The sequence below is a fragment of the Gymnoscopelus microlampas genome (genome assembly GCF_963454915.1).
Source record: "Gymnoscopelus microlampas genome assembly, chromosome: 11".
NCBI classification, from domain to species: domain Eukaryota; kingdom Metazoa; phylum Chordata; class Actinopteri; order Myctophiformes; family Myctophidae; genus Gymnoscopelus; species Gymnoscopelus microlampas.
This window is the reverse complement of record NC_139948.1, coordinates 37669851-37684247: the sequence shown is the minus strand read 5'-3', so window position 1 is coordinate 37684247 and position 14397 is coordinate 37669851. Positions and strand designations below refer to the sequence as shown.

The window sequence follows — 14397 nt, the reverse complement described above, 5'->3', positions numbered from 1 at the left end:
ATTCAGATTTAGATTAAAAATAACATACAAGCTCATGTGCTATTTTTGAGTGTTTGAATCATTTTTTTTTACACATGTTTAGCTTACATCCCAGAATAAATTCAGCGCATTTGTGCATTGGTCCATAATAAGATCCTTTTGTCTCAGCACCAGCCATTTCTTTCATTTATTCTACACACAGTCTGCAGACACTTTTGGACACTTTGGATCGTAAGCAGAGGTCTACTATGCTGACTAATCTCCACTCTCCTCCACCTGTATGTCTCTCTAGTCTACCTCATGAATTGAAGCGTCACACACCATCTTGTCGGCGTTGCCATGTCCGCTTAGTACAAGCGACTTTGGGCTTTTTCTGTAATGTTGCTTGGTTGCGTTTTTTTGGGGCTTGTTTCTAAAGTGTAGTTGTTGCTTACTTGGGCTTGCTTCCAAATGTTCATTATAATTTCAACCAGTGGTTCTCAGATATTTTCATGTCAAGGACCCCCAACTGAATATGTTGTCCCCTAACTAACCCCCATCTGAAAATGTTTTGTGCCATGTATTCAAAGTGACTTTTTTTTAAAAGATTGTTTTTTTAAAGAATGTTTCAATGTTTCAAAAAAATATTCAAAATGTGTCACTTTTTCAAGATTCTTTTGAAAATAGCCAATCTACAAGCTCACAACGCGTCATATCGCGATGCGTTGTGAGCTTGTAGATCTGCTATTTTCAAATAGCCTTGGTTTAGTGCTCATGTGGCTTATAATAGTCGCTTCTTTTGGGCTTGTTTTCCTACACCTAGTTGCTTGTTTCTTTCGCAAAATATGGCAACACTGCATCTTGCATGTCAGTACTTAACGCTGCGCGCGCCTCGCACCACGAGTGAAAATTCCACCTTAAAAAAATCCCTCTCGTGGTGAAACTTTTATGCCGTATCTGAAGCGGTCCACCTTAAGCGCACACGCAACGCAGGCATACAGCGAGGTTTCCGCTTCTCAGCAGTGTTGCCATGTCCGCGCCATAAGCGACAATGGGCTTCTTTTTCTTTAAAGTTGCTTGTAAATATTTGGTGGTTGCGGTTTTTTTAGCTTGTTTTTAAAGGGTAATTATTTGGGCTTGCTTCCATTTTGTTTGGTATTGTTTAAACCAGTTCTCAAACATTTACATTTCAAGGACGCACAAATTAATGTATTTCTCTGCAGACTCCCATCTGAAAACGATTTTAACTTTCAAATATATTCCAAATATTAAACTTTTTCTTTTCAAGATCTTTTTGAAAATAGCCGATCTACAAGCTCACACAACGCGTAGTGAATGCGATGCATTGTAAGCTTGTAGATCGGCTATTTTCAAATAGCCAACAAAGTGCTCATGTGGCTCTAGTGGCTTCTTTTGGGCTTGTTTTCATAGAGCCGGTTGCTTATTTCTCTCGCGCAGTCTGGCAACACTGCTTCTCAGCCGGGGCTCGGACCGACGGTTCGCTGAAAAACACCGTCTGGAACAAGGTTGACGCACCAACGAACAACGCAACAGCAAAACCAACACCTCGAAAAAATGTCCGAATCAAAGTACAGAGAGTGGATCCTGGACACGATCGACTCGCTGCGCTCCAGAAAAGCCCGGCCGGACCTGGAGCGGATCTGTCGAATGGTCCGCAGGCGACACGGGTCCGAGCCCGAGCGAACCTGCGCGGAACTCGAGAAGCTGATCCAGGAGCAAACTGTGCTCAAAGTTAATTACAAGGGCTCCATCTCGTACCGCAACGCCGCCAAGGTCCAGCGGCGGAGCAGGAAAAACAACAGAGATGATAATAACGTGACGAGCGGCAGCGGCGGCAGACGGAGCGGGTCGCTGCTGGAAGAAGGAGCCAGTCATTCGGATCTGAGCAACGGGGACAGCGCGCTGGGTCCCGCGGACCAGGATGAGACGGAGGATCTGGAGGTACCGTAACGTAACGCGACCTCTCGCACACCGTACCGCACCACGTCTCATGCATTAATGATCATCATTATTATTATTGTGACACATCATGAACAATAAGTGAACAAGGGTGCGAGAGTATCGCACGAAAAATAAAAAACGGGCTTTTTTTCTCTCTCTTCTCCAACACGGGGAGTGGTGACGTGAGTGAACGCAAGTGCACCCAAAACTGCCGCAGACGGGGAGCGGCTGTACCTCGGCACGGAGAAAAAAAAAGGCACGGAGGAAAAAAAATCAGCAACAATGAAAGCTGTGCGCGTACTGTTATAATAGACTATTACGGCGCACACACACACGCAGGGAGGGGGGGGGATACACTTTTAATTTGATGTTGCGTTTGGGTTAAGTCAAAACAATGCATTGGGGAAAAACTTGCACTTTGCGTTGCGTCCCATCTGCAACAGCCCTCCTCCCTCCCAGAACCACCATTATCACATTCAGCAGCCTGAGCCTGGGAGCCGAAAGCGCTTTTCAAGCCCCCAAACTCAGTGGTGCGGGGAGAATACCAAAACGCTCGCCCCAAAACACAGTCGCCCCGCGGGGCAAACCCGGCAACCTCGGAACGCTCGCCACTCGCCACCACCTGGTATTCCTAAACGTAACCTCAGTAAACCACGCATGCCTAGTAGTAAAACCTAACTTTATTCCTAAACGTAACCCCAGTAAAACTATGGCTAAACATAACCTTATTCCTAAACTTAACCCCTATAAAAACTATGCCTAACCCTAAACTTATTTCTAAACGTATCCTCAGTAAAAAACAAATATAAGAATACAAGAACCGCTGGGGGGCGAGCGGTCCGCGAAAGAAAATTGGGGTAAGCGTGTTTTGGGGCGAGTCTTACGGTTACCGCGGGGCGGGGGGGAGGGGGGGATCCAGAGAAAAGTCTTCACAAACACCCAGGAACGTCCGAGGCTCATAGGATAGGGAGGGAAGGAGGGGGGCTACAGTTTTTTTTAGGGGGGCTTGTCTAAAAAAGAATGAAGAGATGATGATGATGTCGCACTCAAAGCACTAAAGCAGACTCATAACCCCGTAGCTTTTTGTGTTCCGTCGCATTATAGAACAGAACATTGACCCGGTGCAAAGTCAAAGTAGGTTGGCTGGGCTGCTATGGAGGAGGCTCTTTCTCTGCTGGCTGGCTGCTGGGAAGAATGCGCTACAATATAGAGCGATGTTTAGTCAAAATGGCTCGATCCTATCCGGGGAGCGCTCATAAGCTCCAGGCAGCTTCATTTTGGGCTGTGAGTGGAGCTTAGGTTACCGTAGCCTACTCTTGTAAGCACGGCGGCGGCAGCGCCGCTTGCTGAAAAAAAAGAACAGATCCTCAAGCTAACGAACGACGCGGTGTAGCCTACCGCGTCGTTCGTTAGCTTGAGGATCTGTTCTTTTTTTCGGCAAGTGACACCGCCTTGCGGCGAAGTATAATTGGGCTTTTTTTTAAAGCGGAAAACGGGATGTCTTCTTCTTGCGCGACTTTTGTTTTATAAGCGCTTCTGTATTAATTAACAAACAAGGAGGCCTAGTAGAGGGAATGCACCGAGCAGCACATCCCACAGTTTCTCTCTACATTCAACCCGGCATAGAGGCTGTATAGAACTCACGCGGGGCTTGAATAACGTGGGTTTTGTTCTTGGAACTATACGGTACAACAACAACAACGCAATGAAAGAAGTTGTAATATATAAGAAGCGCCCTGATGGCTGACTGCCATAAAAGCGTCTCTTTTCTCAGAGAGAGGAGGTGCGGGGCGGGCTTTAGTTGCGCGGCGCGCTCCGCTCCGCACGCACTCGCTCGGCCGTGTGTGTCTTTGGACACGCAGTCGCGCGCACACACACACACACACACACACACACACACACACACACACACACACACACACACACACACACACACGTTCGACGCCGGTTACCGACGTCGAACGAACGACAAAAGCGTCCGGCTCAAAACTACTTCTATGCATCCGACGGCATCCTATTTTCAACGACGACTTGTTAAAAGAAACCGAATGTGGTCGAAAGGGCGCATGATTCTCTAGTATAAGGAGTGAACATCCTATGCGTGTTGTGTGTCACCACGGGGGAGGGACGAGGCTTTTTTTTCAAAGGCAATTATTTACCACAGCGGTCAAATTGCGACATCTGTATGAGTGTTCTTCATGTGACACACACAGCCTTGGACCAGCGCACTGACATGAAAACACTCTCCCGTACACTGCAAGACTGTCCAGTTTTTACTCTCTAAATAAAATGTTTTTGCATTTTGCTGCTAGCTGCCTAAGTTGCTCGCAATCATGAATGGGAAAATTGACGAAACCTGCTGTGTCTGTAATCTTCTATAGGGCTATCGCAACAAAGGCAAGAGAGTGAAAATTACACTTTGCAAGGGAGCCGTAGTATAATGCCTATTGATGTTCAGTGGGCCATTTGTGTTTCTCCCAAATATTGAAATACAGTTTTTAATCCCCTCCCCCTCAGGCTTGCTATCATCCATGTGTTGATCCAAACATGGATAAAGGCACACTGCACTGCATTGCGTTCAGTGATGCTCAACCTTTTTTTTTTCAAGGACCCCCTATTTGATATGCATTAGTCCACAGATTTTTTTAAATTAGTATTTATTTTTTTATCTCGGAGACTACAATCTAATAACATTTTTGTTGTTCGACATGATTTGGTCATAGGTCTGTCATTTGTTCCAGAATTCCTTTGTTATGTTATAGAGATAACAAATGCTTAAAATAACCATGCACTCTAGTTGCATTTAGTGGTACATGCAATAAGAAGTCACTTAGATGGGGACCACCCGGGGAACCCCGAACCCCCCCATCCCCCTGGGGGTCCCCGGACACCACTTTGAGAACCACTGTTCTCAAAGTTCCCACTTCATCATAGCTCAATGATCATCTGGTTTTGTTTGAATGGTGAATATATTCCATATGTTGGATTAACACAAATTTGCCCTGAAATTTCAAGTTGCTTCTATGTTCTGCATCCTGCAGGCTGATGGCTCGATGGCCATGGACACGGACAGCAATGCAGAGGAGGAGGGGGCTGACGAAAGGAGCCGAGACGGGCCAGGCGGGCGGCCTCCGGGCCACACCACGTATGAAGACTCTGCCGTTAAGTGTGCTCCTGTCCATGCCTTCTCTGCACCCTGCTCTCCCTCTGGTTCACGGCCTGGCCCCAGCTCTAGCGTCAGCCCCAGCCCTGGCGCAGGCCTGGACTGTGTGGTGTCTGCCTGGAAGGCTATCGGGAGGCCCAGCTCCTTGCCCCCATCCAGCCCCAGGGCTCTCATACACAATGACTGGGCTTACGACTCTGCTTTCTGCCCAGCAGAGCGCCAGCACCCAGGAATGCAGAAAGACAAAGGTAGGTATCTGCACTGACTAGACACTGCCTATTATGCAACATAGTTGATCGAAGATGGGTATATTATTGTTGTTATGTAATATAAGATGGGAGTCGTTGGAGTTGTCAGCCAACTAGTTCATTGCTGGGTGAGTACTTGTTGCTATTCCCTGTGTCTGCTTACAGTGTAGCCAGAGCAAAGCATTAGGACGGCCTCACACAGTGCGGCCTTCCCATCCGCTTTCATTATGTGGGAGAAACGGGGCAGAGCGTTGTAGGCGCTGCAGTGCACGAAGTCTGTGTGTGTGAAGCGTCGGTTCTGTGGCCAATTTGGTTTATAGTTTTCCTTCAGTGAGCCCACAACGCAAATCAAACAAACTACACACCTGAAACCGCAAGGTAACATGGAAAATGGATGCGTCTGACGATCAGTCAGCGTTCCGGCCTGCGTTTCAAATGCGTTGTCTGTCGCATGCGTGTGAGTCCGCCCTTAAAGGAGTAGTTCACCCAAAACATGACTTATTTTCTATCAATTATACCCATGAAGCATTGAATTCATGGAGATTTCTTTTGTTTTTGTCGCTAAGCCAATAATTTGATGATCAGCGGAGACTCTTTGAGTCTCCTCCACCGGTCATCAAATTATTGGCTCAGGAATGCAACAAAAACAAAAAAATCTCCATGAATTCAAGGCTTCATGGGGTGTGTAATTGATAGAAAATAAGTAATTTTTGGGGTGAACTACTCCTTTTACGTTCTGTCTCATCAAGCTGTATATACCTTACATTTACATTAACCAGTTAAATCCAATATACTTAGTTGACTGGAGTCCCTCAGGGGACTATACTCGACCCATCTTTTTCCCCACTACATTAAATATCTTCACCGAAAATAGCCGATCTACAAGCTTATAATAACATTGCCGAAAATAGCCAATCTATAAGGTCGCCGAGTGTTTGTCCCAGAAGAGGGATGCTAGGGTTCATGTGGTTAAACCACAGCACCAAAAAGAGAATAGACCACCCTATATACACATATACCATTCTGATTTGACAAATCGTGTGACATGGAGGCTTTGCATCGTATCTAGATTAGTATACAATCTGGTGGACCGTCTGCTTCAAATAACTTTATTGACACTTTATTGTACATCTGCTATTTTTGAACATTTTTTAAAATATCTTGAAAGTGTGAGAACTACTGATTTAGAAGGCATTTGTTGAATCAGTCTCAGGTCTTAATGGGTTTAAGGACCATACCACCATCGATACATGTCATTGTTTATACGTAACTTTGGCCATATATTGCATATAAAGAAAAACGGAGTCTGTACACTTGATCCAGCTCCTACTGAGGAAGAGCCACTTTGGCTCGAAAATCGAAACGTCACCTTTGGTGGTAATAAAAAAGTGCCTTTAGAGCTGGAAACTCTGCATGGACTTTTTATTCATATTCGTCTCCGCCTAGCACCTGGCTTTTTAACTTTGCATGTGTGTGCTTTATTCAATGTTTGCATTCATTGCATATAAACATAGACAATGGTGTTATTTTTAGCTGTGATCATGCAGTTAGTATAAGCCACTCTGCTGGTTGGTTGGTCCAACATTTCCGAGCGGAATCCGAGCTGAACGCAGCTTATCACATATTGCATGCTTTTTTGTTTACATTTTATATAAATTCATTAAAACGTTACTAAGCTTACCTGAATAATTGAGTAAATGTTGGCTAAACATCAATTGGCTGTTAATAAGTCATGGATGTTTGAATTTGGTTCATAAAGCAATCATTCTTCCAGGGACTAAGAAAAAGCACTGCAATGCAGAATGCCCGCAACACTATCATGAAACTGAGAAAAGAGTCAGCACACAGTAAATGTCCTTTTCACATAGTTTTATTTTCGCCTCTCCACGGATAGAGCAACGGACGCTTTTCAACCTAACAGGTCTTCCTCAGCGTCGCCAATTCCAGCTAGCCTATGCAGTCGGTGATGCTCACTTTGGTTGCTTCTACACCAACTCCATTGACTTTCTGTCTGCAAAAGGCTGGGTCCACCCGAGTGGGAACAGATCCTTAAAAAACATTTGAACACATTTTAAGGCTTGAAATCTATTAACTGTATCCATTCAAACACAGAAGCAGGAAGTATTATAATGACATAACATGTCATTCAGACCATGGCCTCATCAAAGTAAGTCATGTGAAATGTAATAAATATGAGCATAGGCTACAATACAAGACCAAAATATAATTCAGTTATAGTTCAGCTAAAACTAAAAGCGTAATAATAAATAAAGAGGAATAATAACTCATGTTTTTAAAAGCTAGAAGCAGTGACATTTCACGTAACTTACTTTGACGGCTGCATTTTGAATGGATGCTGTAGAATTCAGGCCAGAAAATGTACATAGAACATGGCTTGGTGAATATAGAACCTTGTGGTAAAAGGAGACGAACTACCCTGTCAACGTTTTTGAATACATTAGGCGAGTGTAGATGTGTCGGTTTCTGCCCTACATATAAAATAGTGGCGGGTGTCCAGTTTGGAGACAAGTCAATAGGGTTCCGTACAGCAGTGGTTCCCAAACCTTTTAGCTCGTGACCCAAAAGAGAAGTTTGATGTCTCCCCGGCCGGGACAAAACTTGTGAAAATAGACGATCTACAAGCTCACGATGCGTCACGTTGTGAGCTTGTAGATCTGCTATTTTCACTACTTCTAAGTATTTTTCTCCCACTAATTAATGGATTTTCTTAATGAAATTCTTATGAAAAAACTTTTGAATCAAGAAAAAATAAGGTTTTGGGATTTTTTTTTTTGAAAATGTTTTGAAATAATAATAATGAAAAACTAAATGTAGGAAACCAAAAATAAAGGGGCATTTACTGGTGACCCATAAAAATTGTCCCGCGGCCCACATATGGGTCCCGACCCACTGTTTGGGAAACTTTGCCGCACAGGCTCTGGTATGCAGTAACCCAATGAGCATACATACATACAATGAGACACTACGGGCTAATTTCCATCTAGACTTTGGAAATCAAGCTGTGCTTTAAAATCCATTAAAACATAATGATAACATAACTTTGACCCCCCCCCAAAAAAAGAACTATTTAATGTGTTGGATTACCTTTCTCAAGCAAGTTTCAAATCTCTGCAAGTTGATTCTCATACCATACTGAAATGAATGGAATTCAAGTGGCTTCCTTGCAAATCAAACAAACCAGGCTATACGCTTTGGAAAATGGACGGCAGTAATGTCAAGTGTACCGTGAGTCCACTCGTAGTCAATGTTCTAGACATGATGCCAGACCACCGGCATGGTCCTTTAACTACACTAACAGTGCCTAACCTGAACCAGCTGCAAGCTAACCATGTGATTGCCCCCGACCAATCAAATGGCATAGATCCCATAGACTGAATATCCACTAGGTTAGATTCACATCTGTGGTTGTTGCATGAATTACAGCTGTTTCACTTTATAATAATAATAATAATAATAATAATAATAATAATAATAATAATAATAATAATAATAATAATAATAATAATAAATAATGTGTCCCTCTGCATTTACCCACCCTAACTATTAGGAGCAGAATTATCAGGGGCAGTGAAATCAGCAGGACAGCCTGTGGCTACAAGTCCATGTATCCCGAAGAATACAACACCATGTATCCCGAAGAATACAAGTCCATGTATCCCGAAGAATATAAGTCCATGTACCCCGAAGAATATAAGTCCATGTACCCCGAAGGATATAAGTCCATGTACCCCGAAGGATATAAGTCCATGTACCCCAAAGGATACTGTAAAGAAGGAAGAAGGATGGAGGACAGACGATAGAGGACCTTCCTATGACCAGATGGTCCCTGACAATGGAACCAAACTGGTAATTGGCCTATATTTCTCTGTGATAGACAGCACTGCATTTCTGTCTGCGCTGCGGCTTCTTCACAGAGGACCACAATGGAAATAAGCTATTGGGCTTTATTGTGTTTTCATCCTGTGATTTCTTTTTTTAATGTTATGACTGCAGTGCATTATTATGTGTTAACTTTTAATCATCAAATAAATTGATTCATTCAGTGTGCTGCTTGCTTGACATTTTCATGCATATTTATTTTCCATTCCCCTTTTGGCCAACAGGATGAGACCAAGAGCGTTTGTGATGGAAGCCCACAGACGCTGCCTCTGACCTCTGACAACTGTGAGTTATTTTTATGTATTTTTTCTTTTAACGGCTTACCTATATTATATTGAGAACTCAGAGATAACATTAAGGGGCCTGATAGCATGCTCCTTTTCTCATTCTGGGGAATGATTTACAGTGACACAGCAGAATGTTAATGGGATTAATTAGATAGAAGTACTACCCTGATGTTTTTCAAAGGACGTGCGTGATAAGTGAATGTTGCTCCCTGCCTCACAGGTGTTGCTCAGTCTAATGATAGCTCTGTTTGAAAGCTGTACCTTCTGTTCAGTCCTTGTACAGTGTCCTTTAACTTCCCTTTCAGTTGCTGAGTTACACAATATGAATTAAGCCCTACTGCAGGGCCATATCTATGTAGATGAGGATGGAAGCAAAACAAATAAGACAAAATAAATAACTTTGCCGAAAGAAGCGGAAGGCAGCTGCCAGCCAATTTAAGACTGATCTTTATGCAGGTAACATTCATTTGAACTGTCAGTTAATTTTGGCTTTCAAAATCAAAACTTTGTGCTAACAATATTTGCTGGCAACACATTGTTCAGCCAAGCATATAATTTAGTGTTAGCATACGGTATACCTATTGGTTCAGCTGTATGCTAATAACAACATTACTGATCTCATAACCAGCAAGACATGTTATGCACTGGCAGCACTGCAGCAGTGGATAAGTGAGAATTCTACTCCAGAAAACAGTACAAAACATTACCAACAGCTTGGCAGTGAGGAGACATTCAACAGCAATGAATAGACATCTGATAGTATCTTCACATCATAAATAGCAAAGCAGCCAACAATTCTAGTGTCTCCAAAACAACATTATTGGATTACATCCAAAATCTTCAGAGCCATAAGTAACATGATTGTGTGTTCAGTAATGAAAAGCATACAAGCAACTAGCTGTATTGTTGCACCGTAGCTGCTGTGTACTGCACTGCCACCATGTGGAGATGTAAGATGACGCAGGCAAGGATGAAATTACATGACATGATGTCCAAACTATGCACCTGCATTACATTAGCACTGGGTGATCAAATTGTTAAGACGCGTTCAGTTATAATGCATGATTTTCAGAGTCAGGCCTCCCAGACCACTGCATTATGTCCCTTAAATCAGTACTATTCTATTTATATATATATCTAACCCATATTCGGTATAGCTAATAATGTTTTTCTGCTTTTAGGTGTTAAATCGAAAAAGAAGCTAGATTTGGACTCACTCATCCCAGCTGAGGACGTTTTCCTGAACGGTGGCAAAAATGGCGATGTGTGAGTGTTCTGTAGTTACAGCCTAAACTCTGGTGGAGCATGGAGAGCCGTTGTCCACTAGAGTTTCACCATCTTAGTAGATCCATGCCAGCATATATTATCTTCCCTTCTCATGTACTCTGCATCAGTAGCAACCGCTGTCTTTTACATAAATAGCCATGCAACATATTTCAAGGATTCCCAAACCTTTCAGGCGGCGACCCCCCAAAATAATCATATTTGAACTAGGGACCCCCCACCCTGACAAGCACTTGGAATTGTAGGCATTACATTTAGTTTGACTCGGTTCCACGGAAAAATATTGTGATATTTTTGGCCAATTTAGTATTAAGGTCTTCAAAGTCCTTAAATTGTCACTTTAGAAATGTGCAGATAGTAACTGTATGTTGGTTTGTTCACTGTTGAGTGAGAAAACAATGTTGCACATTTAGCTAATCATTTAGGAGAACTAATTGCCTGTAAAAGGTTGACAAGGCAACAAGGTTGACAAGGCAACAACAACAACAAAGGGAGACTTTATTTGGTGAGAATAAAATCATATTCTCTGGTCATATTCTGATTCTTTTTTCTCTCTCTCTCTCTTTCTCTCTCTCTCTTTCTTCTACCTCCAGCTCTGTGAAGAAAGAGAACATGAACCAGAACTTATTGCAGTGGAGTGTGGCTGATGTAGCCAGTTATTTCTCTGCTGCAGGCTTTCCAGAGCAGGCGTTGGCATTTCGAACACAGGTCAGTGCACTAACCGTAAGCTGCCACAAGGTGGAGCCCCCCATTCACTGGAGATGTGTAACCGATGTGCTGATCTGCCAGTTCTGGTACTTGTTGCATAATCGTAGCGAATGTGATCCCCTGACCTACATTAGGTGTGTACTGTTGTCAGTGGTGTATATAAGTACATTTACTCAAGTACTGTACTTAAGTACAATTGTGAGGTATTTTTTACTTTACTGGAGTATTTCCAGTTTTCATTAGTTATACTTCCTCCACTACATCTCAGAGGCAAATATTATACTTTACCTCCACTACAATTATTACTAGTTACTAGTTACTTTGTAGATTTTGATTATTATTACAAAACATACATTAACCACCTCAACCCCTATATACATACATTTCTGCCATTTGAAAATAGCCGATCTACAAGCTTGTAGATCTGCTATTTTCAAAATATTTTTATACATTTGAAAATTTGTGAAGTGGGACACTCTGCATAATGAGTACTTTTTACTTTTGGTACTTTAAGTACATTTTGATACCAATACTTTTGTACTTTTTACTCAAGTAAATTTAGAATTCCAGACTTTTACTTAAGTATTTCTACATTGCCGTATTGCTACTTTTACTTAAGTAAAAACATTTGAACACTTTTTCCACCAATGACTGTTGTTAAATGTGGACAGTAGTTAAATATGTACTGTAGTTAAATGTGTACAGTAGTTAAATGTGTACGGTAGTAAAATGTGGACAGTCTCTTTACACATATCAGTCTATTTATATTCTCTCCCTCTGTGCCCAACAGGAAATAGATGGGAAGTCTCTTCTCCTAATGCAACGCAGTGACGTGTTGACCGGTTTGTCCATCCGCCTCGGCCCCGCTCTCAAAATCTACGAGCGCCACGTGAAGGTGCTGCAGAGGACCCATTTCCTGGAAGACGAAGACCTATGAGGAGTTTACGATTCAACACAAGCATTCACCTGAACGTTCAGAACGCGGCTGCATTGACACAATGTGTACATGCAGTATAGGCTGCCTTCTGGGGGAAGTCTCATCACACCACTCATCTCCATGTCAACTATGGACATGGAGTGGCATTCTCTTTGGCTGTGAAAGTGACAATTGATAGAAGGTTAGTCCTACCTCTCTCATTGTGGTCTTTGAGGAAGGGTGTTCATTTCATTTATTTTTGCCATGCCCATCGATGCATCGATGATGGAACAGTTGTCGATGCTCTGGGTTTGTTTTTACATAATCTCTCCCAAGACAGATTCCGCTAACAGCTGAATCTGTCAGCACCACTGCCCTAAACATGCACCCGGGAGGAAGTGGACTAAGAAAGGAGAGGAGACCAACCAAGTTCCTGTCTCTACACAAGAAAGGAGGTGGTGCACCCAGAGGCAAAAACAAAGGAAACAAATATTTTCCCTTTTTTTTTTCTTCACGAATGGCTTCCCAGATTGGTTTTGACATGGACCTTTCTGCTAGAGGAACAGGAGGCCTGGTGCGACCTCTGTAAGGGACTAACCTTGCACCAACTGGACCGCCTGTGGACTAATGGACCCACAGACTGATGATGACCACATACTGCTGTGGCTGCAGTGACGTCACAGACAGTAGTAGACCAATCAGAAGTGGGCTCTGTGTTGTGACTGCTCTCAACATTACGTTGTTGCTCCTTAACCTAAACTGGTTCTCTGGCAGCACTCTCTCCTGTTTATTCAGGAACAGTTAAAAGGTAACGTTTTTTTTCTCTCGTAAGGAGACTTTAAAATGAGACACTATGTTGATTAAAGCATGAGTTATATTGTTGTATGACACTGTTGCTCACCGAAAATCTGATTTTGAGCTGAAACTCATTCAGCAAGCAACATTGGCGTACAATTAAACCATTAAGTCCGGAGGCTGATTCTAAAAACGCCTTCTAAAGGCCTAAATTTTCTGAAAAACTTAAAAATATATATGTTGCTATATATCGTCTCTGTCGGGCGGAAACCTCATATGTCCAAAACTGTGACTTTTAGGATTCAAATTCAAAAATAGCAAAAGTAGCAGATCTACACGCTCAAAACGTGTCGCTTCACTTTTGATGGTTTTGTGTGACGCTGTAGTATGATCAAGTAGGGCATTCATTACGAAAAAACACAAAAACGTAGAATATGGACAGCGACGATATCTAAAATGACGATATCTTTCCCGCATTGAAAGGTATAACATATAGGCTTTCCAGGCCTTAAATGGGTTAAGTCTAAATTAGATCTTATGTTGGGTTGGGCTGCCTGTCTCATCCATCAGAAGTCACAGTAGAACCTTGTGACTTCTCTCATCTCACTAGTAGCTACCAGTGTCGAATTGTACCATCGATATCTGGCTGATGTTGACACATAACCCATTTGATATACTACTACCTACTGACAAGGCAATATGTTGTTTGTCGTTAATTTTCTCGTCTTATTTTCAAATGATTGTGTCCCAACTTAATATGGTTTTGGCACAAATTCAGACCAGTAAATAATATGCAGGTTCATGGAATCTATATGTAGTTATGGGAAACAAATAATCATTAGAAATATTGTTATACTGAATTATATTGTTCTCAAACTCAATATAGCAACACAATGTCCTTTCTTTTTTTTTTACAGATTGGACATTTTGATCAAATGCAATATTCTGTGTTGTTGTGATCATCTCTTGATTTGTCTGGTGTCTGTTTTGCATTTGTGTTGTGATCTAAGCCAGCCATTTTGAAGTGTAACATTCCATTATACTGTACTGAATATCTGTAATGTTTGTATTTATGTTAATGTTACTTCCAGGGTCACCACCAATAAAAGCACTTGTCTCTTTTCACTCACGCGTGTGGTATTTATTGCAGCACACACTTGAGGTTGTGACAAGTGG

General features: G+C 42.4%; 1 protein-coding gene across 2 annotated transcripts; it reads left to right on the top strand.

Moving 5' to 3' along the window:
* Positions 1 to 1442: 1442 nt before the first annotated feature.
* samd1a (sterile alpha motif domain containing 1a) lies at positions 1443 to 14320 on the top strand. Of its 2 annotated transcripts, XR_014601745.1 has the most exons (8): positions 1443 to 1920; positions 4962 to 5331; positions 8900 to 9198; positions 9456 to 9516; positions 10700 to 10784; positions 11396 to 11510; positions 12301 to 12628; positions 12767 to 14320. XR_014601745.1 is itself a non-coding variant. In XM_084071033.1 (7 exons), the coding sequence occupies exons 1-7, from the start codon at positions 1534 to 1536 to the stop codon at positions 12445 to 12447; spliced, it is 1464 nt and encodes a 487-aa protein (XP_083927159.1). In that variant the 5' UTR covers positions 1443 to 1533; the 3' UTR covers positions 12448 to 14320. The 2 variants fall into 2 exon arrangements, 1 of the variants encoding a protein (XP_083927159.1); XM_084071033.1 differs by having other exon boundaries at positions 12301 to 14320.
* Positions 14321 to 14397: the final 77 nt, after the last annotated feature.